The 25,383-nt window shown below is 45.6% G+C and overlaps 2 protein-coding genes across 6 annotated transcripts in view; one reads left to right on the forward strand and one right to left on the reverse strand.

The window, feature by feature from the left end:
- Positions 1 to 10,849: 10,849 nt before the first annotated feature.
- Positions 10,850 to 11,939, reverse strand: RpL5 (ribosomal protein L5). Its single transcript, XM_050183383.3, has one exon. The coding sequence runs from the start codon at positions 11,803 to 11,805 to the stop codon at positions 10,909 to 10,911; it is 897 nt and encodes a 298-aa protein (XP_050039340.1). The 5' UTR covers positions 11,806 to 11,939; the 3' UTR covers positions 10,850 to 10,908.
- Positions 11,940 to 12,354: 415 nt separating this feature from the next.
- Positions 12,355 to 25,383, forward strand: part of Sbf (SET domain binding factor) — a 160,577-nt gene continuing 147,548 nt past the window's right edge. For all 5 annotated transcript variants that reach the window (XM_050183387.2, XM_050183385.2, XM_050183386.2 and 2 more), the window contains exon 1: positions 12,355 to 12,495. In XM_050183387.2, coding sequence (XP_050039344.1) covers positions 12,441 to 12,495 — 55 coding nt within the window. In that variant the 5' untranslated portion in view covers positions 12,355 to 12,440. The remainder of the gene's footprint in view (positions 12,496 to 25,383) is intronic.

Here is a 25,383-nt window from a genome sequence, read left to right on the forward strand (position 1 = left end):
AAATTTATTTCAATTGGCTTTGAGTTACATATAAAGAAACTTTATAGAAACAACTGCATCAGGTATTGAAAAAAGTAGCTTATGGCTTAAAATAAGTACTTGTAAAGCTGCATAAGCATTGCTAATCAGCTGTCTTCCATGCACCATGCAGTTGCTGAAGGCATATATGAACAATGCAGAATTGGTCTCGTGAGTCTGTGAAGTACTATACAGTACATCTTCTAAGGCTTGGCTTAATTTCTGCAAGACATCTAGGGTATATTTGCATTTAAGGGTACTTGGAATAAATAAGATTCAGCTCTTGCATGATGACACGAGATCCCCTCTATTGAACAGTCATTGGCTCCTTAAGAGTACAATGCAGTGCGCCTTTACCGCTGAAAAAAATTAACTTTGGTATGTCCGGTGCCAAGAAGCATGAACCCCGAGTTCCACAAAGAGCTGCGGGCGGCGAGGGCCAAGGCGCTCATTGATCTCTATGCCAAAGACAGGGGTACCGTGCTTGTGGACGTGGCAGAGTATCCACATGACAGAAAGGCCGCTGCAGTCGTTGGGGCATCGACCGGTACAACAAGAACAGTGGCCAGTGTGCTGACTCGAGGGGCACATCCAGCTGAGGAGGTGGCCATTGCCCTGGCCATCGCTGACCCTGAGTGCACGACTGTGCTCTGTGATTCTAGGATGGCAGTGAGAAATTATGCCACAGCAAGTGTGTGTGGTGAAGCCGTGCGTGTATTGCGAGCAGTTGATCTCGCGAGTGAAAATCGGTGGGTCGTGATAAAGTGGTTTCCGGCCCACATGGACAGTGATGTGTCGGATCGCGGAAACGCAAACCACAACGAGACGGCGAACACGGTGGCGCGAGGACTAACCAACCGTGCCGCTGCTACTGCGGTCGACCCGGCGTGGTGGTGGGAAACCGAGGGCAATATGACCTCCTACAATGAAATTGTGAAGTGGTACAGACTAGAGAGAAGGACTATGCCGCGACCTCATCCGGGCGTGACCCATAAGGAAACGGTTTTATATCGACAACTTCAAATGGGGTCGTTATTTACCCCGGTGCTGATGAGGCACATGTGTCCAAGTGTTTATGTAAGTGACCTGTGTTGTGTGTACCGAAAGGAAAGAGCCACTGCAGCTCACATCCTTTGGGACTGTGCTAAGAATTCGCACGAAGCTGCAACGATAACAATGATCTCGCCATGGCTTGAGGCCGCAACGAGGTGCTATGATCAAGATGTCCAAGCCCAGGCCGTCCAGCAGATCTCGGCGGCCCTCGAAAGGCAACGACCGAGCGAAACCGGAGGGAGGCTGCCACCCCAAAAGAGGGGCAGGCGCGGTCGACCAAAGGGAGTAGTGCAGCCGCGAAGACGCCATGGCCGCTTGACGGTGATGCCTTCCTAACAGGGGAAGGCTAACCATTCTGCAGGCTTTCATAACAAAGTTGCTTCACTCACTCACTTGGCCCAAGCAGACAATCAAAACTGATGATGTGGTAGTGAGCTGGTGCGGCAGCTTCCAGGTAGTGTTGCCACCCACCTTTCGTTATGTCTTTTCTGGCTTACCATGCCTCTGATGCCAAGATGGGCACTTCTGGTACTGAAGAAGCGCAATTAACTAATACAGCTCGACCTATTTTCCTCTTTAGGCGTCCTTTTAAGAATAAGAATGGACAGGCTTTGTGCTGAGATACATTTTTTTGGAAGATTTGGTAGCAATTTGACGAATGTACACTCATACCAGGAGATGAAGCTAATTGCATGCTTAGCATACAAAAAGCTCGACGAGCCCTAGGGTTCCACGTGAATTATTCACACGCACAGGAATGTCCATAATGTCTTCAATTAACTTTTTTTGTCCGCTCCATTTGAATTAACCAATAAAAACAAAAGTTGTACAAAAGAAACAAACCAAGCAGTCATCCCTCAGGCCAAGCCGCCTGCTGTTCCTTTTATTTTGGTAATCAGGGAGGGGGGGATTAATTTTTGTAACTATATATACTTACACTTGCCCTGGACACAATACTTATTAGATAGTAGGGATATCCACAAGCGAAAATGTACAGGCCTCCAGTGTGCTAGGCAGAAAGCTTGGAAATAACTGGCTTCACATAAACTGCGACAGGTGAATCGCAGCGCATTAGATGAGTAATGACTGCTGAAACAGGGCACGCACAGCGCTGCTTTCAGCTGGTTTATTGCCATGGAACATGCATACTCAGAGGCACATATTGAAGAGGAGGGAGAACAAAAATTTCAAGTACAACCATAGAGGCTAAATGCATGCACGGCAATTTCCTTGTCCAGTAAGCAAACACAAGGAGTGCTCACACATTGCTCTCCTATTTGGTCAATCAAATCTGCTTCAGTTATCACCCTATAGTAGGATACAATTTTAAAAATAGCAGTAGGCGACCAAGGCACACAGACTGCATGGGGTTGTGTTACTCCACTCGCCAATCGCAGAAGCAAACGAAGTCGTCATCATGCGACGTTTTCAGGATGGCATCGTACTTGATACCTCTGGAGTGTCTCCTGTTCTTGAAGAGTCTTTTCATTGGCGGAAGCGATGAGGTGTGCAACAGACATGGACAAAGTGTATGGAGTCCGAGCATTTCACTCTTCAAAAGTCCATGGGACAGTTCATGTCACTGCCGAGTCGGTTTTACTCATGAAACTTCAATGCCAACTGAAGTGAAACTTGACAGTAAATATTTGTAGTGAAACAACCGTTTTATTTCAGTTCAATAAAGAATTAGACTTTCCCCGTTCCACGAGTGAAAACATATAAAGGCATGCGCTTAATATTTTATTTTTGTGATTATTGCCTTATTTAGATAACAGAGAAAGTTTGAAGTACGAACTATTTGCAGCCTCGCGAAGGAACCGTGGCTGGCGGTTATGAGGGCATGGGTAGGGCTTCACTGCAGACTTCAGTTGTATCTGACTATAGTAAGTTGATTCTTTGCCCTACCCTTAATGCTGCAGTTGTCATACATGGAAACACAACATAGTGTGCAATGATATGCTTCCTTGCTTGTGCCGATTATCTCACAATCAGCTAATCGTGTGGTCACACAACTTCCTGTCTGGCTCAGATATACTTTCTCAAAAGATCAAGAGAACCTATAAACGATGGCCTCCATTATCATCATTAGCAGCAGCAGCAACAGCCTATTTTATGTCCATTGCAGGACGAAGGCCTCTCCCTGTGATCTCCGATTACCCCTGTCCTGTGCCAACCAATTCCAAATTGCGCCTGCGAATTTCTTAATTTCATCACCCCACCTAGCCTTCTGCCATCCTCAATCGCGTTTCCCTTCTCTTGGCACCCATTCTGTAACCCTAATGGTCCACCGCTTATCTAACCTATGCATTACATGACCTGCCCAGCTCCATTTCTTTCTATTAATATCAATTAGAATATCGGCTATCCCCGTTTGCTCTCTGATCCACACTGGTCTGTTCCTGTCTCTTAACATTATGCCTAACATTCTTTGTTCCGTTGCTCTTTGTGCGGTCTGTTTGTTCTTGAGCTTCTTTGTCAGTCTCCAAATTTCTGCCCAATATGTTAGCACCGGTAGAATACACCGATTGTACACCTTTCTTTTTAGTGTTAATGGTAAGCTTCCAGTCAGGACCTGATGTCTGCCGTATATGCTCCAACCCATTTTTATTCTTCCGTAAATTTCCTTCTCATGATCAGGGTCCCCTGTGAGTTAGTGACCTAGGTAAACATATTCCTTCACAGACTCTAGAGGCTGACTGGCAATCCTGAACTCTTGTTCCCTTGCCAGGCTATTGATAATTATCCTTGTTTTCTGCATATTAATCTTCAACCCCACTCCTACACACTCTCTGTTAAGGTCCTCAATCATTTGTAGTAACATGTCTCTAGAGTTGCTAAACAGGGCAATGTCATCACGACCTCCAAGCATAAAACAAACTTCTTTTTGTGTTGTTTAACGTACTCTACTAATCTTGCTATTACTCACTTGCTATCAATAAAGTTATTTTATCTGTCTGTGTCTACTAACTGCACAATTTGTTCTCGCAGCAGTCCCTTGCCTTGTGCGCTTGTCTGAAACTTGGCATGTAGACCAACTAGCCAGATTTTCCGCTATTGTGAGCTGCGTGAAGCAAAATACTGTGGCTGTATTCTTCCTGGAGAACTTTCAGGAATGCTTTCACTTTTGCACCATTGGAGCAATGAGCATTCTGCCTCTTGCTTAGGCAGTTCGCATTTACTGAAAGTGACATCACCAAAAGTACACCATTCAGAATACAGCCCCGAACTAAATAGCATTGAAACAATGAGCATGCAGTGCTGCAAAACAAGGGTGAAAGGACACTGCACAGCACTGTTGCTTCCTTTTGATGCATCACTCATACATCAGTGAACCTGTCAATTTCAGTACGCCTGGGAAGTAAATATATTACGCAGCATCCATACTCCACAGGTTTCTTCACAATGTACATCTTGCCATGGCATCCACCACATCCTGGAACGCCTCACTTGACAGGACTTGCAAAGGATCATTCAGGGTCTCCTAAATATTTGTCTTCTGTTGTCCACACTAGAAAGGTGGTCCTCAACTTTTGACCACCATGAATCGGTTATCCTACTTGTGCATATTTTGTTTTGAATACGGCAAAAGCATGTCTCTAGTAAAGATGTATTATATCCCTGCCACATGCACGCTTTCAAAGAGTGTTCGAACTGAAGACCATTGAAATCTTCAATCCTGTAGCTCCCTTCTATTAGCTTTCGCAAAGGAGCCAATAAGGCCCTTTTGAAAGAGAGGATTTTAGTAGTATTTGGTTTCCACTGTCCTTAAAGTATGCATGTGACAGGATGTTACATAAATGTTGGACTTCGTGTCAGCAGAAGACTTCCGATGGTAATGTCTTAAAACTATGCGAGTTGTAAAGGGCCACCGTCGCAGAGCACCAGGTCTCAGTCCATTTACGTTTTGACAAAAAATGGTGACAGGTGTGCAGGTGTTTGGGCAAAAAGAGGATAAAGTGCATGTGGATAACTGATGCAGGTTGACAGAGGATGAGCTGGTGAAACGACTTAATAGCCTACATGGGCGACAGAGCTTGTGGAAAAGGCACTTTTGCTCTCTTACGGCAGGATGAGAGGGTGGTGACAGCATTAGATTTGACCTCAGTGATACTACAGTTGGATTTTTTTCTTCTTTTTTAATTAGTGCTCGTAAAAAAATGAAAATGTCTAACTCAAGAGATAAGTTAGAATTTGCGGAACTGTCAAAACTGATCAACAAGGCGAAAATAAGTGATATTCGAAACTATTAACGTGAGAAAGACTGAAGAAGCCGTAAAAAATGGACGCAGCCTGAAATCAGTGAGAAAGAAACTTGGCATAGGACAAACAAAGATGTATGCCCTAAAAGATAAGCAGGGTAATATCATCAGCAATCTCGAAGATATAGTAAAAGCAGCGGAAGAATTCTATACTGACCTGTACAGTACCTAGATGAGTCAGGATGCCTCAATTGGAAACAGTAATGAACAGGATACAGAAACTTCTATAACTAGCGATGAAGTCAGAAGGGCCTTTCAAGACATGAAACAAGGAAAAGCAAAAGGAGAAGATGGAATAACAGTTTATTTAATGAAAGATGGAGGAGACATAATGCTTGGAAAACTGGCGGCTCTTTATACGAAGTGTCTATCGACTGCAAGGGTCCCAGAAAAGTGGAAGAATGCAAACGTTATACTAATCCACAAAAAGGGAGACGTTCAATAAATGTAAAATTATAGGCCCATTAGCTTACTCGCAGTATTATATAAAATATTTACCAAAATAATCTCCAATAGAATAAGGGCAACATCACACTTTAGTCAACCAAGGGAACAGGCTGGCTTCAGAAAGGGATACTCTCCAATGGATCACATCCATGTCATTAATCAGGTTATCGAGAAATCCGCACAGTACAATAAGCCTCTCTATATGGCTTTCATAGATTACGAAAAGGCATTTGATTCAGTAGAGATACTAGCAGTCATAAAGGCATGATGTAATCAAGGAGTACAGAACGCTTATGGAAAATATCTACGGAGTACAGAACCTTGGAAAATAGCTACAGAGGTTCTATAGCTACCTTAATTCTACACAAGAAAAGCAGGAAGATACCTATAAAGAAAGGGATCAGACAGGGAGACACAATCTCTGCAATGTTATTCACTGCGTGCTTGGAAGAAGTATGTATTCAACTGGGAAGGCTCAGGAGTAAAGATTGACGGCGAATATCTCGGCAACCTTCGGTTTGCCGATGACATTGCTCTATTCAGCAACAATGCAGACAAGTTACAACAAACGATTGAGGACCTTAACAGAGAGAGTTTAAGAGTGGGATTGAAGATTAATATGCAGAAGACAAAGATAATGATAAATAGCCGGGAAAAGGAACAAGAGTTCAGGATCGCCAGTCGGCCTCTAGAGTCTGTGAAGGAGTATGTTTACCTAGGTCAATTAATCACAGGGAATCCTGATCATGAGAAGGAAATTCACAGAATAAAAATGGGCTGGATCGCATTCGGCAGACATTGCCAGCTCCTGGCTGGAAGCTTACCATTATCATTGAAAAGGAAGGTGTACAACCAGTGCATTTTACCAGTGCTGACATATGGGGACAGACTTCGAGACTGACAAAGAAGCTTGAGAACAAGTTAAGGACCACGCAAAGAGCGATGGCACGAAGATTGTTAGGTATAACATTAAGAGACAAAAAGAGAGCGGTTTGGATCAGAGAGCAAACGGGTATAGACAATATTCTAATTGACGTCAAGAGAAAAAAATGGAGCTGGGCAGGTCGTGTAATGCGCAGGTTAGATAACCGTTGGACCATTAGGGTTACAGAATGGGTGCCAAGAGAAGGGAAACGCAATCGAGGATGACAGAAGACTAGGTGGAACGATGAAACTAGGAAATTCGCGGGCGCTATTTGGAATCGGTTGGCGCAGGACAGCGGTAATTGGAGATCGTAGGGAGAGGCCTTTGTCCTGCAGTGGACATAAAACAGGCTGCTGCTGCTGATGACGATACTCATGCTGACCTGCCATTTGCCTTGCTTCTTGTCGGGCCTTGCAACACTTTCAAGTCATGTTCGTGGCTTTTAGTTCCACTCCATTTCCCTGTATGATCACGCAAATAAATTAAATAGGATAGAATTAGCTGTTAAAGATACATCTCAGTACCTGGTTTTGAACAGATTCCAGCGCATAGAAACCTTGAGCACTTGCACTGTTCCTATTTGACGACAGTTGCATATGGGCTTCAGGCGTGACACGTGTACAAGTCCGTGCACGACTTCAGAAAGTCTCAATGGCTGTGTCAATATACCTAAGAAGACAAGGCCTGGAGCTTTCAGCTGAGAAATGTGCACTCATTGCTTTTACTCGCAAAGCAATGACCCCGTATGCTTTGTGGATTAATGACCAAATTATATGATATAGACGAACGTACCGATTTCTTGGCGTCATCATTGATAGAGACTTGTCTTGGAGCCCTCGCATCTCGTACATGACAAAGCGTTTGGCCGCCATTGTGGACCTTCTTGCGTTTCTCGGTGGGAAGTCCTGGGGCGCAACAGTACCGTCAATGTTGCAACTATATAAAGCACTGTTTTGGGGCTTCCTGCGGTACAGCTTACCTGTACTAGGAAATACTTGCACTACGAATATCCGCAAACTCCAGAGCGTGCAAGCCCAAGCACTCAGGAGCTGTCTCGGTCTTCCCAAAACTATGTCATCGATTGCGATAGTGGCCATAGCCGGAGATGCTCCTTTGACAGTCTACATTGATACAGATGTCCTGAGAGCACACATCCGACAGCAGACTCGGATTCCCTTCCACCACCTTGCTTGCTTGCCAGCAAAAAGGCCACTTTCAAATTTTGCCAAAACTATGGCGAGACATCAGTCCTACTTGCCATCAGAATTTACGCCCACTACACGATTGTCAGATCTATTGTGGTGTCTGCACCGGCCGCAAGTGCAACTGACAATTCCAGGAATCAGAAAGAAAGCTGGAGCGCCATTGCAAGCTATGAAACAAGCAACTTTGGAGCATATTCACAACGTGCACAGATTCTGGCAACATGTATATACATATGGTTCAGTAAAACACAAAAGCTCTGCTGCTGCAGTCATCATCCCGGCAAAATCTGAGGAAATCAAATTAAGAACTTCATGTGTGACCACATCGACGGGTGCAGAACTCGCGGCGCTCCGTGCTGCACTTGATTTCATTAAGCAGAAGCCACCGCAACAATGGACAGTCTTTAGTGACTCCAAGGCAGCCCTTCAGTGCATACGAAGCCCAATGCGCCAGGGACCCAATGAACAACAGGCCTCAGAAATTCGGCACATATATTATCAAAGCCATGAGAAGGGACACAACACAATCTTTCAGTGGCTTCCAGGACATTGTAACATCAGCGGGAACAACCACACCGACGAAGCCGCCCGATCTGCGCATGAAAGTGGTCAACGAGTCTTCATTCCGCTTTCGCGAATAGACGCTGCGGTGGGGCTGCGATTGATGTCTCGCGAGTGTACTTTGCCCTGTGGGACTCAAATGTTTTCACCATGTGTCGGTTTCGTTCGTTGTCTCCGGACATACAGATGCACCTCCCGCCTGGTTTAGGCGTTGCCTTTACGAACTCACATGCTTTCCTCATTGGAATGGCCAACAGCCCCACGTGCGACACATGCAACATCAACGAGATGCTCGCACATATCATCTGTGTCTGCCTGCAATGTAGTGATCAGAGACAAGTGATGTGCAGAGTACTGGACCAGTTGGACAATCGTCCACTATCAGAACTAAAAGCTTTAGGCCAATGCTCCGAAAGAACATCCACGTTGAAGGCCTTACTCGCGTTATTAAGGTTCCTGCGGTCTACGGGGCTTCACGACAGACTAAGAATGTTGCCCCCTGCTGTTCTGTAGTGTACGAGCTTTGTTCGTGTTTGTCTCCCTTTCTATCTCCCTCTTCCACTCTGTTTCTCTTTTTATCCCCCTTAACCCTTCCCCCTGCACAGGGTAGCCGACCGGAACTACCTCTGTTTAACCTCCCTGTCTTTCTCTGCATTATTTTCTCTCTACACTGTTCCTAATAAGTAATGAAGAAAATTTATGGCTCTAACTGAAGACAAGCTAATTATGCAGTTGCCACAACTATGTACTGCTTAAGGCTATGCACACAATCTGCAACCACCAAGAAAAGCGATGGACACAAGGGGCAAGGTTACCGAGGTTGGTTTCATGCATCAGAGCCCAGTCGGCATATATTTATCTGGCTTAATGTGGAGAGAACAGATGGTAAGAGTGCTCGTAAAGCAACTTATGTGAACCCATTTAGAACTTGTTTGATGGGGTTTTACGGGCCAAAAGCACAATCCGATAATGAGGCATGCTGTAGTGTGGGACTCTGGAAGAATTTTTACGATGAGAGGTTTTTTAATGTGACCTCAATGCATAGTACACAAGTATTTTTTTAACTGTGCCCCCATGTGGCTGCTGCAAACTCAAGCTCAACAGTGCAATGCCAAGCTCAACTCGTGAGCTACCAAGCAAGCCACAGAGCTGCTGCGGTGGATAACTTCTTTGAGATTTACCGTGACACTGTGGACTAGCTTGACATCAAACATTGCATTTAAGAGTCTGCTTCATGCTTACATACCACTGCACAGAATACTATGCATTAATAACCAGTGATGGGAGACTAGCAGAAACTAGCATCAATAAGAGCCAAGTATTTAGGCCACCCCACTCATACCAGTGTATCCTACTTGCACACAGCTGCTCAGTGGGAATGCTAGTGTGTGTGCACACAACACGAGTAGTAGAACACCAGTAGTAGAAGGCTGAATGCCACCCTCGTTTTTCTGCAGAGCCAATTAAGCGTAGTGCAAGAATGCATTCACTTTCTTCCTTGTCGCCTTGCATCCAAGCTGACAGTGTGTCGCTTGCATCTCTTCGCGAGTTCATCTCCAAACGAAACATGAAATATGCTAAATCAAAACAGTTCTCTGCAGTAGCTTAGCCTATGAAATGTACCAAAACTGTCTAATGCGACAGCTAGGTATTACCTACAAAGAAACTTTTCTTGTGGTTAGAAGACATTAAACTTTCTAGCTGCTAGTTTCCAGTTCTTTGTCTCTATGCTTGAAACTCTGGTCACGCTTCCAAATTCAATTTTGTTAGCATTCCAAGGAATCCGTAACACAAGTGATGAGATGCAGAAATTTTTGCTGAACCATCAACAATCCTATTAGCCAGTTTTCAATGAATGGGAAGAACAGTAAATTAACAGCATTATTTCAAGGCATGTTTCAATATCAGCAAACAGTTCAACAGTGCACAAAAGCTTTGTAGAGGGACGTTGGTGGAAGCAAGTTCCCAAGCATTACTGCGTCTAGTTTCGATTAATCAGTAGGGCTGCATGTGCAACGGTTTAACCTTTCGTTACCGGCGTTCTCCTCTACTGCCTGCACAAAGATACCTTAATGTTTCTTCCATGTCAAGGCTACACAGCAACATATGGTAGGGTGGTGCTCCATTTTTCAATTGCATAGGCGCCTAATTTAACACCGATCGCTGAGCATTTCCTTATACTGTAGTAGCAGTATCTCACGCATGGAATCAATGCTGCGCAGTAGTTGGAATACAAGACTAACCTCATGCTTTAGATAGAACACCGCGCCTGTCAAAAAAAGAAAAAATAGAGAAAATCCACGCCCGTACTCGCTACAAGCATTAGTCTCTATGTACACGTACACAGTACGAGTAAGGAGACAAATGACAGGAAACGCATATCTGTACCGCAGTGGCAACGAGTACCGCTTTATTCCGCTCACGGCGTACCGTTGGCCCTTCAGTCAGCGTCACCTGCCTCGAGCTTCTTGATGTAGGAGGCCTTCTTCTGGGCAATCCTGTTGCGACGCTCAGACAGGGTCATCTTGGCACGGTTCCACCGCTTCTTCACGATGTTGGGGCGCGGAGCCTTGGGCTTGTGCGTCGGGTCGGCGCGGATGGCAGCGTGGGCCTTCTTGTAGATTTCTTCGATCTCGTCGGCAGTCACTCCAATCTTGTTGTACCGCGAGAACTGGCGCTTGTAGGCTTCTTCGTCCTCTTCTAGCAGTACCTTCATGTATTCGGCCACGTGCTGTCCATAGATGTGTCGGCGGTGAACCTCGGCGTTGAACTCCTTGGTCTCGTTGTCGTAGCCTGGGAACCGCTTGTTGCTGTGCGGGATGTCCATGCCGCCATCCACGGCGCCCTTCAGGCAGCCGAAGATCCGTGCGCCAGTCGTCGTGCGTGCCAGACCAACGTCAAGGTAGCAACGGAACGCGCCGGGCTGCCCGTCCTCGCTCTCGACGCAGTAGTCTTCGCCGGTGGCTTCCTCGCAGCCCTTGTAGATCTCGTCGAGCTTGAACTTCTGCAGCATGCGCCGTGCCAGCAGGAGGCCCGTGCAGTATGCGGCGGCATAGTTGGTTAGGCCTAGCTTGACGCCGTACTGCGGCAGCTCGTGAGCGTAAGCAGCGCACACGATCACGTCACCCTCGATGCGAGCGTACGCGACCTGGCAGATGATGTCGCGGTTTGTAATCCGAACAATCATGCGGTACTTGGGTGAATTGTACTTGTTCTTGTCCTGTACAACCAGCCTGCGGCGGGCATAGTAGTCAGTCTTACCCTCTCGCCTGCGCTTGAACTTGACTTGAAACCTCTTAAAGTAGGCCTTGTTCTTCACGACTTTGACGAACCCCATGGTTCTAGGGGAAGTTGAGCCACAAGAGTTACTTGTGGTCTTACCTGGCAAGTAGAGTAATCAGCGCACGGGTTAAACAGCAACACGTGGCTTTTGCGCCCTGACTGGTCGACATGAACGGAGAAAAAGAAAGGAACCGTCGAGCCGCTAAGACGTGTCATGTACAACTTCATTCCTCATGGCGGCGCCACCAAAGTACTATTAAAATAAATGCTTAATATAAAACATTTAAGCTCTTAATTAAAAAAAACAATACATCAGCAATATTTATTTGATAGCCACGTATTGGTAAATGTATTGCCAACATTTTAGTTTTAAAATAACTAAATGTTGTTTTGCAGCGACATCTGTTGCTTTATTATTTTGAAACATATAGTTAATTTTATCTATTAGCAACTTTAATCAATTCTTTTATAAAGTAAGAAAGTTTTATTGCATTAAAAGCTTGATAGTATTTTAGAACTACATCAACTTGAAACAGGAAATGGACCAGTCTGGGCGCGTTTCACAACTTCCTGCACGCGGTCGCAGCGCATGCGCTGTAGTTTTCTCCAGTGATCCCGGTGGGAAGATGGAGCCTGTGTGTTGGTTGTCATTGTCACCCCGATGGATTTCGGATTCTATCTGAACGTAGGATGTCCCGGCTGGCGGACTATTTTGTGGTAGTCGGATTCGATCATGAAAAGGAGCGTGAGTACCAATTTTCTATACATTCCTTTGGCACCGTGCTAAGTGTGTGCGCTACATGCGATGATTCAGGCAGCGGCCTGCTTTGCTCGTAGACCAGCGAGCGACGGGCATGCCGCAACTGCTCCGTTGGCTTGGCGCACTTTCGTTTCGTACCGACGCTCTCGCCAAACGGACTTTCTCTTCGTATCGCGTAAGCTCGAAACGTTCTAATAAACACGGCACCGTAAATTTGTGACGTTCTCTGCGATGTGGTGGAGTTTGCGTTTCCTGTGTGGCTTTCGCCGGACGGCTTGCTCTAAACCACCGTAGCAATGGGCTTGCCCCTCATGAGCTCCGTATTGTGGCACGCAGCACCCTAACACCGCGCGCGCGCGGTCTGAAGGGCGTGTCGACAGACGGTGGTCTGGCTTTTGTTTTTCGCGCCCTCAAAATATCTACTCCAGACGGGGCGACTAGAATCGGAAACTGGGCCCAGACTTATGGTCGGCCGCCACACCTCTTGTTGCACTGGTAGACTGGCTACTCGGGCGCAGGGGCGCAGGGCGTGCTCTTGGCGTGAACCCGGCGTTTCTGCGGAGTCGCGCTACCGGTACTTTGCCGGTAAAATGTCCCCGGGGCGAACAAGAACCATCCGGTATCGTTCCTTTCGACCGACCTTCAAAGGGAGGTGCGGTCTATCGCAGCCACGATCCGGACGTGTCTGAGAGAGAAGGACGTTTCAGGAGAGCATTAATTCGAGCGTCGATTCGCTGTCCTGTTGAAATTCACTCACGCGCACGCAGCAGCGGTAACCTGTGCCTCCGGGTCTTTGCATTTTGAAACCATTGTTAAAGCGCGCTGGCTATCTGTCTGACTTTATAGCGATTTTCCTGCTGCGAAGGCGCAGGCGGACCTCTTTGCGGTCGGTTCTTCGGCGTATTTCTGGCTTTTCTTGTTGCCTCGTTGGCCGGCCGAGTTTATTCATTTCTTTCATTCTGTATATATTTTCTCGCGCTGTGAACTCGCTCGCCTCACGTCATCAACCCTTCGGTGCACGTTGGTCGGCCCCAGTAGCAGACGACTCGGTCTCCCGGATCTACGCTGTTGTTGCTGTGGAAATATTTTGCTTGCATTTTCTCGAAAGCATTGTTTTGGGTATTGTTTTAGGCCAAGCAGTTCGTGCTGATGGAAGGCCTCTGGCGAGCCTCGAGGCTGTAACTTCTTCGAGCTGACATGTGTGCGTGTTAGAAACCCGTGAACTGGGGACGATACCTCGGGAAATGTCAACAAGTTGCCAGCTGGATGTCTTGTAGATAGCGGGTGCAAAAAATAATTTTTGTCGCTTCACGCTGTTTCATGTTGCCCCAAGATAGCAACGGTTGTGGGTTCAGGGGTCATAGTCTTGTCTAGCTGACTCTTGGTCAACTGGCCGTTTGAAGTAGATAAGCAGGGTTTGGAGTTTTCATTTCGGTCGCGTTCGGTTGTTGCTACCATGCTAAAAGTTGTGGGCAGTTTCTATCAGCATTTTTTTTTTCTTTTGTTACGCGGTGGCCCAACGTTCGAGCGCCGACGCAACACCAGACACTCTTGTGCGATCACTTTCCTGATTTTGTATTAGACGTAACTACATTTGTTAGTACAGTTTGAAATATTTCATCCGCGCATTGGGCGCTCTTTAAGGAAACCCAGATTGTCAGAATTAGCCCGGAGCCCCCCCACTTCGTTGTCCGTCACTAAACACTGTGCAGTTTCTGGCCGTTAAGCTCAACAACTTCAAAATTCCATACTAGCAACTTTATGGGACGTCGATAGATACGCCAATAGCACGCCATTGAAGTATTCTTCCTAGGCTGAAAGCTGTCGTAAATAATGTGGTGTAGTGTGTGTGTGTTCGCTTACACCATGCACTAACAACACCATGCAGGCGAAGTGAACGAAGTTCAGGACGCTTCCGGACTTGTGTTTTCTAATAGGAACGACTGTATTTTCTTGACATGTTGGTGCTTTCGCCCTGTTCCGTACTTTGAAAATAATCACGGCCATTTATTGATGTCCAGAAGTTGTGCAAAGCAGTACAAAATGTCGATGCCGACAAGTGGCGAATGCTATCCTTTTTCTTCGTCTGTCAGGCGCCTGAGTTATATGCCTGAGCACGGAACCATCGTTTAGAAACACACAATGCTTTATCCCGCCCTTGCATCAGACGCAATGGGCTTGTTTACTGGAAGTATGGATACCAGCTGCACTTAACAGCCATCAGCGCACCGAAGAACAAGAATGTACATTGAAATACGCGGAAGGCGTTCGGCGAGCACTAATTTATGCAATTCTACTTTATATGTAAACGTCGTCATCTGTGTTTAGCAAGGCGTACTGAATTTCTTGCGGTTCTCGTCACCAGAGCAAATGCATTCTGACCTATATAATCAGGGGAGCACCTCAACGTATGCCGAACAACAGTCTTATTTGAAGCTCTACTGCGGGTGTCTCACGTTATACTGCGGGTGTGTCACGTTATTCTTTATTTTTTTCTTCTCTTACTTCAAACTTCGTACCCACGAAAACTTCCCGCTGTTCGCAGGCATGTTCTGTCGTGGAAACTCTGGGGAATTTCTTTAAAATCGAAGTAGCGCGAAAGGTCAATGCCGACAAATGCCGTTTTTCTTTTTTGTTTTTTTCTTTGAGGGCAGGCAGGTGGCGACAGTTAAAGCTTTGTGGTTGCAGGCATAGAGTTGTAGGAAACTCAATGGTTGCAGGCAAGTATACATACATGCTGAGCCCTCCATCTTGCGCACAATATGGGATCCGTGGAAGATTCGTAGTTTCTTCGCTTTACTTATTCAATTAATTTAGATTATTAGTAAAGCATTATTTCAACCATGGAAGATGGAAATTTCCTTCCCCATACTTTTAACGCTCCATTTTTATTCATATGGTGAAACGAGGTCTATCACTAGCAGAAAAATGAACGCCAAATTTCCCCCTTTATTGAATTTCGCGTCGTAACTTTTGCGCAGGTACGTCAGTGTGTGATGTCAGATATTTAAAACTACATATTCTGCTATTTGGGCTGCTTTGACGCCGGAAAAGCTCTCGAAACTTGCCATGTAGAGTCCTTCCTTTCTTCTTTCTTTTTTCTTTATTGTAAAATGCATTGTAGTGCTTCTTTATGATATCATGGCCTTTGATATCGCAGGTTCTCCGAGCCTACGCTGATAAGCAATTAAATGGAACCGAGTTGACGTTATCAAAATTTATGACATCATAGGTAGCTGGTGCGGGACCTTGTGTCGGCCACTTCTTGAGTCTTTTTCTGGCTTACCAAGGCCTCCCTGCATTCACGGTAGCGTGGTCTGCCAGTGTCTTACCACGTACGGGGCAGAAACTTGGTGGCTTACGTAAAGGGTTCTACTTATATTGAGGACGACGCAACGAGCTATGGAAAGAAGAATGATGGGTGTAACGTTAAGGGATAAGAAAAGAGCAGACTGGGTGAGGGAACAAACGCGAGTTAATGACATCTTAGTTGAAATCAAGAAAAAGAAATGGGCATGGGCAGGACATGTAATGAGGAGGGAAGATAACCGATGGTCATTAAGGGTTACGGACTGGATTCCAAGGGAAGGGAAGCGTAGCAGGGGGCGGCAGAAAGTTAGGTGGGGTGGATGAGATTAAGAAGTTTGCAGGGACAACATGGCCACAATTAGCACATGACCGGGGTAGTTGGATAAGTATGGGAGAGGCCGTTGCCCTGCCGTGGGCGTAGCCAGGCTGCTGCTGCTGCTGATGATGATGACGCGCGCGTGCTTGCGGGCGCACGAAAGCTCGCGCCCGCGCGCCTTGCGTTTGCGAAACCACGCGAGGAATGGCGGTTTGAACCTACATTATAGGCCAACCGTTTTCGCCTCGGTAGACATCGTTTCGTATTTTGGTGAGGCAGCCAGTGCACCGATATTTGTCCGGAGGAGATATCTGTGCTCGCGCCGCGCTTGGAGGCGTACGATCTGTCCCGCATAATCTGCACGTTGCGCATAGGCTCGCGGGCGCGAACTTTCGCGCGCCGACAAGCGTACGTGTAGTTTGACCTTAAGAGTTAAAAAAGAAAGAAATTCTTGGGTTTTTACGTGCCGAAACGGCAATGTGATTATGAGGTACGACGTAGTGAGGCACTCCGGGTTCATTTTGACCACCTGGGGTTTCTTTAACGTGCACCAAATGCACGGTACACGAGCGTGTTTGCATTCCGCCCTCGCCGGAGTGCGGCCGCCGCTTACGGGATTCGATCCCGCGACCTCGGAACTCACCAGCGCTACGCCATAGCCACTGACCTGTCGCGGCGGGTAAATATAAGTGTTGGGGCAGGGGCTGATGGACATCCCGGGAGATGATCGACAGGGGAGACAGGTTATTTCGTCACATGTTGAGAATAGGCGAGGGCTGGTTCTGCAAGGAGGTATAAATGATGTTCCCTCTTGTGGCTGGTGGACATCGGGTCCGGCTAAGACGTGGCAAAACAGCATTGAGTACGGTTTCGGCATCAAGAGCCTGAATATAAAGTGTTGGCGCGGGGGGGGGGGGGCGGAATGATTGTATAGGCGATGGAAGGTGGAAGGCAGTTTGTGACGACGTCATGATCTCGTAATTCCCGCGGCAGTTCCTCATTGGGCTCGTGCTCCGCTGCTGCCATGGCGACTCTCAACCTTTCTCCCTCCTTCTATCTCCTTCACTCCCATATCCATTCCCCTGCTGGCGCTGAGCCGTGCTCCCGCAAGGGTTGCAGAAGATGGTGCCAGCGTTTCCTCCTTTCCCCACAAGGACCACTTCTCGTGTACAAAAGGCATATACTCGCTGGGCAGGTGAAAACACCTCGATGCCCGATGTCATCGCTGCTGCGGCTAGAGTGCGAATTTTAGAAAATTAGATTTATTTATTTATTTATTTATTTATTTATTTATTTATTTTGTCCAATTAATGCATAAATACTTCTCAGACCAACTTACCAGACTTGCATCACTTGTTTTACTACAGGCACCGCCTTTTAGTGTCTTAAAGGACCCTCGCGGTTCTGTCGTTGTGGCAGGACCATATAGTCGTTATAGTGACGCAGGCACTTAGAGCGTAGGCTATACCACTCGGGAGGTGATCGAGGCGACCGCGGGTTTACGTGTTGTTTTCTCTCTCTCTCTCACCCCTCGTATTTTCATCTGTCACCTTTAATTGCCTTTAACGCATTCCCCAGAACCGCGCAGCCAACCGAAGGCTACCTGCCTCTCTTTTTTTTTCTCTCTCTCCTTTCGGCTAGCATTGCGATTGCTTCAATTTAAGGTAGTTTGTTCACACTTGGTTACAAAGCACTGCATGACGGGGACAAATACAGGAGGCTCTAAAGCACAGGGCAAGCGCTGTCTTGCAGATGGTTTTAAGACAATGCTTGCCCTGCGTTTCTTTTGACGCTGTCTTCGTCCCAGTCCCGCAGCGTTCCAACAAAGAACACTGGCGCTTTTGTTTCTACTGGAGATGCAAGTATATGGCAGTTCAACTATCATGAGAATGCACTCTTAGACAAAGGTGCACCCTTTGGGGTGTATATCTGCCACACAACGATAATAGTCATCTGCCTTGCTTGCGTTTCCTTTCTTGAAAACGCCGCGCCCGCTACTTTCCTGTCGGTAATGCTATGTCATGCTGATAACGCGCATGCCGTTCGTTATTGGGAAGTACCGGGCTCGCAGGGTTACAGAAAGGAAATGCGGACAAGACAGATGACGTTTATCGTTGTGTGACAAGATACGACTCAAAGGGTGTAAAGTTTTCTCAGAGTGTAGTACATACATATATTCGTTTAAACTTCGTCCTTTTGACTTCGAACGGCCTTGTGACTTTTGCACATTTATCATCTTCAACGAAATATTGCAAGTGACCAAAACGTGACTACCATGATTTCTATATGCTGCAATCGCTTCTGGCGCTTGCAGTACACAAAAGCATGACCTTAGAGATTGGCTTCCGGTATTCCTACAGACAGTCGTCGCGGAGTTTGCTATTTGGACAACACCTATTGCGTTATGAATGCTACACGTTGCAGTGATTATGCATGTGCTTTGAGGCAGGTTATTGCTTGCTTTGTTATAAAAAAATTAAGTAGTGATCGGAAATTCTGAAAGATAAAGAGCGTAATTAACATCACAAGAGTGTTTGATGCCACAAGCGTGAATATTAGACAAATCTCGTGTATAGTATGTGCATCGGTTATTACGTCTACTGTACCCACGGTAGCTGAACAATGCCGTCGCCAGAGTTTCCTCTAGTAATTCTTGTAGGAAAATATATGGACGAATCCGCCTAAGCGATAACGTTAACGGTAGATCGGTACAAGCTGTGCTCTAAAACTTTCGTCTTCATGCTTCCCTTCGGTCCAAACGCCGGCGGTGGCGTCACGCTTATTGCGTTTGACCCATGCACCCTCATTGCTTAGTTGGCCGGTTATTGCGGGAGATAACGGTAGCGGTCGGGCGGATATGTTATCTATGATTTTGCTGCTCATTATAACGGAAATTGGGCGGCCCTGGTTGACGCACAACTGCAGTGGTGTGGCGAGGTTCGCACAGATTGATCACAAGGTGTCACCATCACATGAGTCCGATTATTTAAGCCCGATAATGTTCACCGCATCGGTCCACCTGACTGAATCTGCGGATTCCCGTTATCTCTCCTCTCGCTGTGTAAAGCTTCGTTTGTAACTGCTTTTCTATTCAACCACAAATGAAGTTGGTCCATTTTTTTCTTCCCTTTTTTTTTTCTCTCTCTCTCTCTCTCTCAATGTGCCGGTTTTACCCGCCGCGGTGGCGTAGTGGCTTTGGCGTTATAGGCTGCTAAGCCCGAGGGCGCGGGATCGAATCTCGGCCGCGGTGTCCGCATTTCGACGGGGGCGAAATAAAAACAAATGCCCGCGTATACCGTGCAATGGGTGCACGTTATAGATCCCCGGGTGGTCGAAATTAATCCGGAGTCCCCCACGACGGCGTGCATCTCATAATCACATCGCGGTTTTGGCACGTAAAACCCGAGAATTATTTTGTTTAACTTCTGGATTTCTGCGTGATGTATGTTGTTAGGTTTAAACACCCTTATGCATGAAAACTCATCTGACCGCACACCGTAAACTTCTCCGCCCAGCAAGATGTTGCACGTGCGGAGCCAGCGGACACGTATGTAGGGTTTTCCAGCTAACTTCAACCAGAGTTTAAAAATATGCGAATGCCACGTAACCCGAGGTAATGTTGTTTGCCGTCGCTTGGAGATACTCAGCTTATTTTTTTTTTTCGTTTTACCTAATTACATAACTGGTCATAATTAATTAATTAATTTCTCGAATATTATATTTAGATAAAGTGTCAATGAGAAGCTTATAGAGCAGCATGAAAAACTCCCGATACAGCTTTCTGTTGCTGAATACGTGCTACATAAGTGTTTTCCGAGCGTGAAAGAAGCCCGCGAATACACGCAAGTGCCTCAACATCAATCAATCAATCAATCAATCAATCAATCAATCAATCAATCAATCAATCAATCAATCAATCAATCAATCCGTTTTATTACATAAAAATGATTTACAGTTAGAAGTATACAATAGGAGGTCCCATAGTAAAAATTGAATTGGGACCTCCTGTTCATGGTTAACATAAAAAGTTACATTGGCAAGAAACAGCAGCTGAATCGGTACAATTACAGAAATTATATGTAATGAAATACAGATGTAAGTAAATGAAAATATTAATAGACAACAGTTTATCGGCAGTAAGCAATATTGTGAAACTAGATAAAACTGACATAGAAGAGGAAGAAAAAGAATTAAAAAAAAGAAATTAAAAAGAAAAACTTAAGTAACATGTTGAAGTACGCAAGAATGGCAGGTCTAAACCGAAAATTGGATTATACAGTACACAGTGTCACGTACATATCACATAAAAAAAAAAGAAATTCAGTTCATGGCAAAATCGATGGGCTTTCTGGAGTTTTATGACAAATGGTAATGTATTCCATGATGATATGGCTGCAAAGTGAACTGTCTGTTTGCCATAATTAGTGCGCACTTTGGGCAGAATGAAGCTATTATGCAGCGCGAAACGTGTTGTGTTAGTGTTTGTTAGAGATGATATAGGAATTAGCGACAATGAGATTTTGTCATTTATTAGTTTGGAAAGAAAAGTGGCAACGTTGTACTTGACAAGGGCGGCAACGTCCAGAATGTTATTTGCTTGTAGTAACTATTTAGCATTGGTGGTGTGTGGACCCGGCGTGATTATTCTAATTGCCTGGTTCTGTATGGTTTGTATCAGCTTTAGGTGTGTAGTGTACGTGTCAACCCAGGAGGTTATGGAGTAATCAATCTGAGAGTGTACGAGCGCGAAATAGAGTGAGAGCAACACGGGTCGTAAAAAGAATGGGCGTACCCTAATGAGAGTGCGTGTTCCATGTGATAACTTCTTTTTGATATGAGTTGTACGCGATTAAATTTTAGGTTACGCTCAATAATAACACCTAAGTATGTGCATTCTTCACTTTCTGATAATAAATGGTTACCACTGGAAATGAGCGGAATGCATAGTGATGATTTATTTTGGGATGAGAATAAAATGAAATTAGTTTTGGTAGGATTACTAGTAAGTCTACTCATTTTGAACCATTCTAACAAGTTAAGAAGATCACTATTAAGCCTGGTTACTGCCGTTGACAAACGTTCGCCAGAATTAGTCATTGTAGTGTCATCGGCATATAGTATACACTTAGAAGTGAGGCAGTTAGGTAGATCATTATTATAAAGTAGAAAGAGTAACGGGCCCAAAATAGATCCTTGGGGTGCCAATAAATTAGTCATTTTAGGTTAGAATAAGCATCGGAAACACTAACAACCTGGTATCTGTCTCGTAATTGGCTGCATAATAGTAGTAAAGGAGAACGTGTGATATTGAATCTAGTTTAAGAATCTCGTGGTCAGTGCTATCAAATGCCTTTTGAAAAGTCTACAAATAAGGATGCTGTAAAATTACCGTCATCAATGGCTTTCTTTAATTGGTCAGTAAGAGATGAAAGTGCTAGGTCAGTAGAGTAACCGGATCGAAATCCAAATTGGTCAGGTGAAAGAATATTCAATTTGGTTAAGTATTTCATCAATCGTTTTTCGATTATTTCCTCGATGATCTTGCTAAAGAAGGGTAAAACACGGATTGGCCCATAGTTTGTAATGAGCGATCGCCTTTCTTAAAAACTGGCATAACCCTATCACGTTTAAGCTCGCGAGGAAAGTCCCTGTTTTAAACACGAGGTTAATGATTTCAGACAGTACAAATTATATTGAATTAGAAGTTAATTTAACATGACCAGCATAAATGTTGTCCAGTCCAGCACTAGTTATTTTTGAATTGTTGATTACTGATACCACCTCATCAGGAGTGGTTGGAAATGTATAAAATTGTTGTGTAAGATTCTTTGATGCATATAATTTCTGTTCAGCTTGAGTGGATATATTAGGAGAAATAAATCGCTGAAAGCATCCGCAATCATACGTGGTTCTAAATAAGTATTACCATCGTGGGGTATTTTAGCTGTGCCATCAGCTCCTTGCTTCCTATTCAAAAATGAGTCCACTATTTGCCATTTTTTCTTTACGTCAGAACCGCATTTAAGTATTTTTTCTTCATATTTGGTTTAAGTTTTTTTTTAAGCCGAGAAAAAAGTGTGTTGTAGAATTTCTTGTACCGCGCACGTAAGTTTATATTTAGTGGTTGTCTTCTTGTTTCTTTATCAAGGTCTTCTTTTGTGCGCATGGCTTTTAGCAAACTATCGGTGACCCATGGGTATCGAGGTGAATCCAGTTTTTCTATTTTTTTTTTTTTTTTTGCATTTGCTTATTAGGAGGGTCGCGCGGCAATGTTGCGTGAATTTGCGGGCTTCTTTCACGCTCGGAAAAACTTTTACGTAGCACGTATTGAGCAACAGAAAGCTGTGTCGGGAGCTTTTCATGTCGCTCTACAATTGTCTCATTGACACTTTTCATCTAACTATAATATTTGAGAAGTTGGTGAATTAAGATGAATTGTGTAATTAGGCGAAATGAAACTAATTATAATTTGAATATCTTCTCCAAGCGACGGCAAACAACATTATATACCTTGGTTCTGTCCAGCTACGTAGCATACGAATATTTTTTTCAAAACTCTGGTTAAAAATTAGCTGGGACACCCTGTACATCGTATACCGTGTACACGGGCCGGGATCTTTTCTGTGCGGAAATACGGCAGCGCTGTAAGCTTGTACGTCTGGTCGGAGCGGAAATGTCCTCCGCCTCCATTTTTCCAGTAAACCCCTACAGCTAATGTTCGAAGACAGCGCTGATATTTATGTGATTTAGGCTGAATTTCACGCACATGCTATTGCACAGTGAGCGCCCATGCAGGAACGCACTCTCAAAAGCGCTTTGTCGCGGTCCCGCACGTCCTGTGTGTGCCGTCGAAACCGGTGAGAACTCACGATGAGCACGTTATAGACTTCCAAGCACGCCTGTTCTTTCTCGGCTATTCTAGTGGAACCCGCTCCTCGGCCGTTCTTTTCTTTTTCTTCTTTCACGATAGTTATGCAAGGAAATTTACTGCAAGGAAGCCTAATTTAGTGGTCAAAGCATATGAAGCCATATTTTGTAACGATATTACTCGCCTCTCAGAGATGCAGCCGTAGCCGTATGAGATTCTGTATAGTAGGACCGTTCACTGCAACATCTGCTTAGTGACTCACGCAAGTATGTTGTGATCGCTTTTTTTTTTTTTCGTGCAGCTAATTACTAGTGACGCGAACACTTTTTGCCAGGTTTGCCGTCCCTGCTTGATCGCGTGATATATATATATAGGTGAATCTTCATTTTTCTCCTGCCATATTTAACTCGCTGTTACGCGCACCCAACGAGATGCCACATCTCGTATACCTACGGCTAACGCCATATTCTGTATACGGTCCACTACTATTCGAGCGAATCGTGCTATTTATAACTGCGCTGATGCTGCTCGTGACGTGTATGTTGCCGAAACCTGGTTGGTTGGTGGCCTTGCGCTCTGCAGAAAGTTGTTCGTGCGGATATCTATCACCCGGCATGACTCACGGCCTGAACAACATGACAGCAGCTCCCTCGAACGATGTTCTCCTTTCAGAGACACTTATTCAGCGTTCGCTTCGACAAGGTGTAGCGGCCGCTGCGGCGCCTAGTGATTTATTTCGATTCTCAAGAGTGCACTTGCGAATAAATCACGTGTCCGAACCCCGGCTAATTGGTCTGCGGCCGTTTTGGTTTGGCTTGATTTTTCTAGTCTCATAACACGCGGCGAGGATCACCGGCCAACAGTCGGATGCCACTAAGAAAGAAGGGGTAAAAGAGCGGAGACAGAATTAAGATAGTAGAGAGGACATACCGAAAATAACTATTTAAATATGTACAACAGAGCGACGGTCGCTGTCAAATTCCGCCATCTCGTCGAATTCGCCATCTTGCCTGCTCTTATTGGTTCAGAGAGCTGCTATATATGCGGCCTCTATGGTTGGTTCAAAATGCCGCCATTACAGAATTCGACAATATTGTTGTTCCGAAACTTCCGACATTGACAGCTTCTTTTTCTTTTTTCTCCTTTGTGTGTGTGTGTGCGTGTCCCTGTCGTAAAGCTTAACTCGGCAACCGTTCTTTCTTTTCGCTTATGGCGTCCGTGTCGCCCATTGCGCAATGGAGGCAGACAGCCGCGGTCAAATTGAGCGTTTGCGGGGACGGCGCACGTAGCTTTCTACGTCACCACGAAGGCACCGTAGGGGCGCTCCGCTTACGTGTTCTAGCGTGTATATATATATATCCGCTACTCGTTCGTGATAGTAGGGGTGGTGTAGATGTATATAGGAGGCGCCTGGACGGTACCGCGGCTCGACGCCGCGTGTTGGGCGATACGACGGTCACAGTGTCTCCGTTTAAGTAAGCATTCAAAGGTCGTTGCTTGCGGCGCTGTGTTGCAAAAGTGTACGGGCATTGTAATGGCGCGCGTGCATACAGACAACGCGAAAAGAGATGCAGAACGAAGTAGCGATGCACTGAAGCATAATGGGGGGGGGTCTCTCTCGTATATACGGGTCGGGAAAAAAAGGTGAAGCTCGATCGTGAAGTGACGCAAAGAACCCGTATACGTATACATGCGATTAGCCGCGTACCGTTACAGACGCTGTTACTGTCTTTCTTTTTTTTTTTTTTGGGGGGGGATCAAAAACAAGTGCATCGCGCATAATGCTGCTGCTAAGCGAGCGCCCGTGTCACGTCTGCGCTGTCCGATTTCTTTATTACGGTATTCTTATCGCCGTGTTGGAAAGCTTAGTGCCGTGGCGAGGTCAAATAGAAAAGTAATCGTTACCTGGTAGCGTAGCGACGCGGCCATGGCTTCTATGCCGTATTTATTTATTTATTTATTTATTTATTTATAGACTTCAGTATGCTGCTGCCCGGTCGCTTACATTCATTGTGAGCTGGAACGCAGTCGACAAAAAAAAAAATGCAGGTGACGGCATAGCAATGATCGAACAAAGAGTCAAAATCACCCCGGCAGTTTATCTTCTCACATCCGCTGCACCCGTCCGCTTCCCGCGAGTTCCAAATAATAAAAAAAGCACCCACCGAGCCGGAACGACTGTTGCAGGCTGTAATAGAAATATATAAGGTAACCTCCCACTACCCCCCGAGCGCGTCTCCTCGTGTCGAACGTTTCGCGTGCTCCCGTGCCGATGGCCGGCGCGCAGGCGTGTTGGGCCAGCGGGTGACTCGCGCTGTCGATTCGATTCGAATTGGGCCCGCCGTACCGCGTTGAGTGTTCTCTTGTCTCTGGCCGCTTC

Source organism: Dermacentor andersoni, chromosome 4 (assembly GCF_023375885.2).
Source record: "Dermacentor andersoni chromosome 4, qqDerAnde1_hic_scaffold, whole genome shotgun sequence".
In the NCBI taxonomy this organism is placed as follows: Eukaryota; Metazoa; Arthropoda; class Arachnida; order Ixodida; family Ixodidae; genus Dermacentor; species Dermacentor andersoni.

Coding starts and splice junctions, on each gene's coding strand:
- RpL5 (XM_050183383.3), bottom strand. CDS start 11,805: ATGGGGTTCGTCAAAGTCGTGAAGAACAAGGCCTACTTTAAGAGGTTT.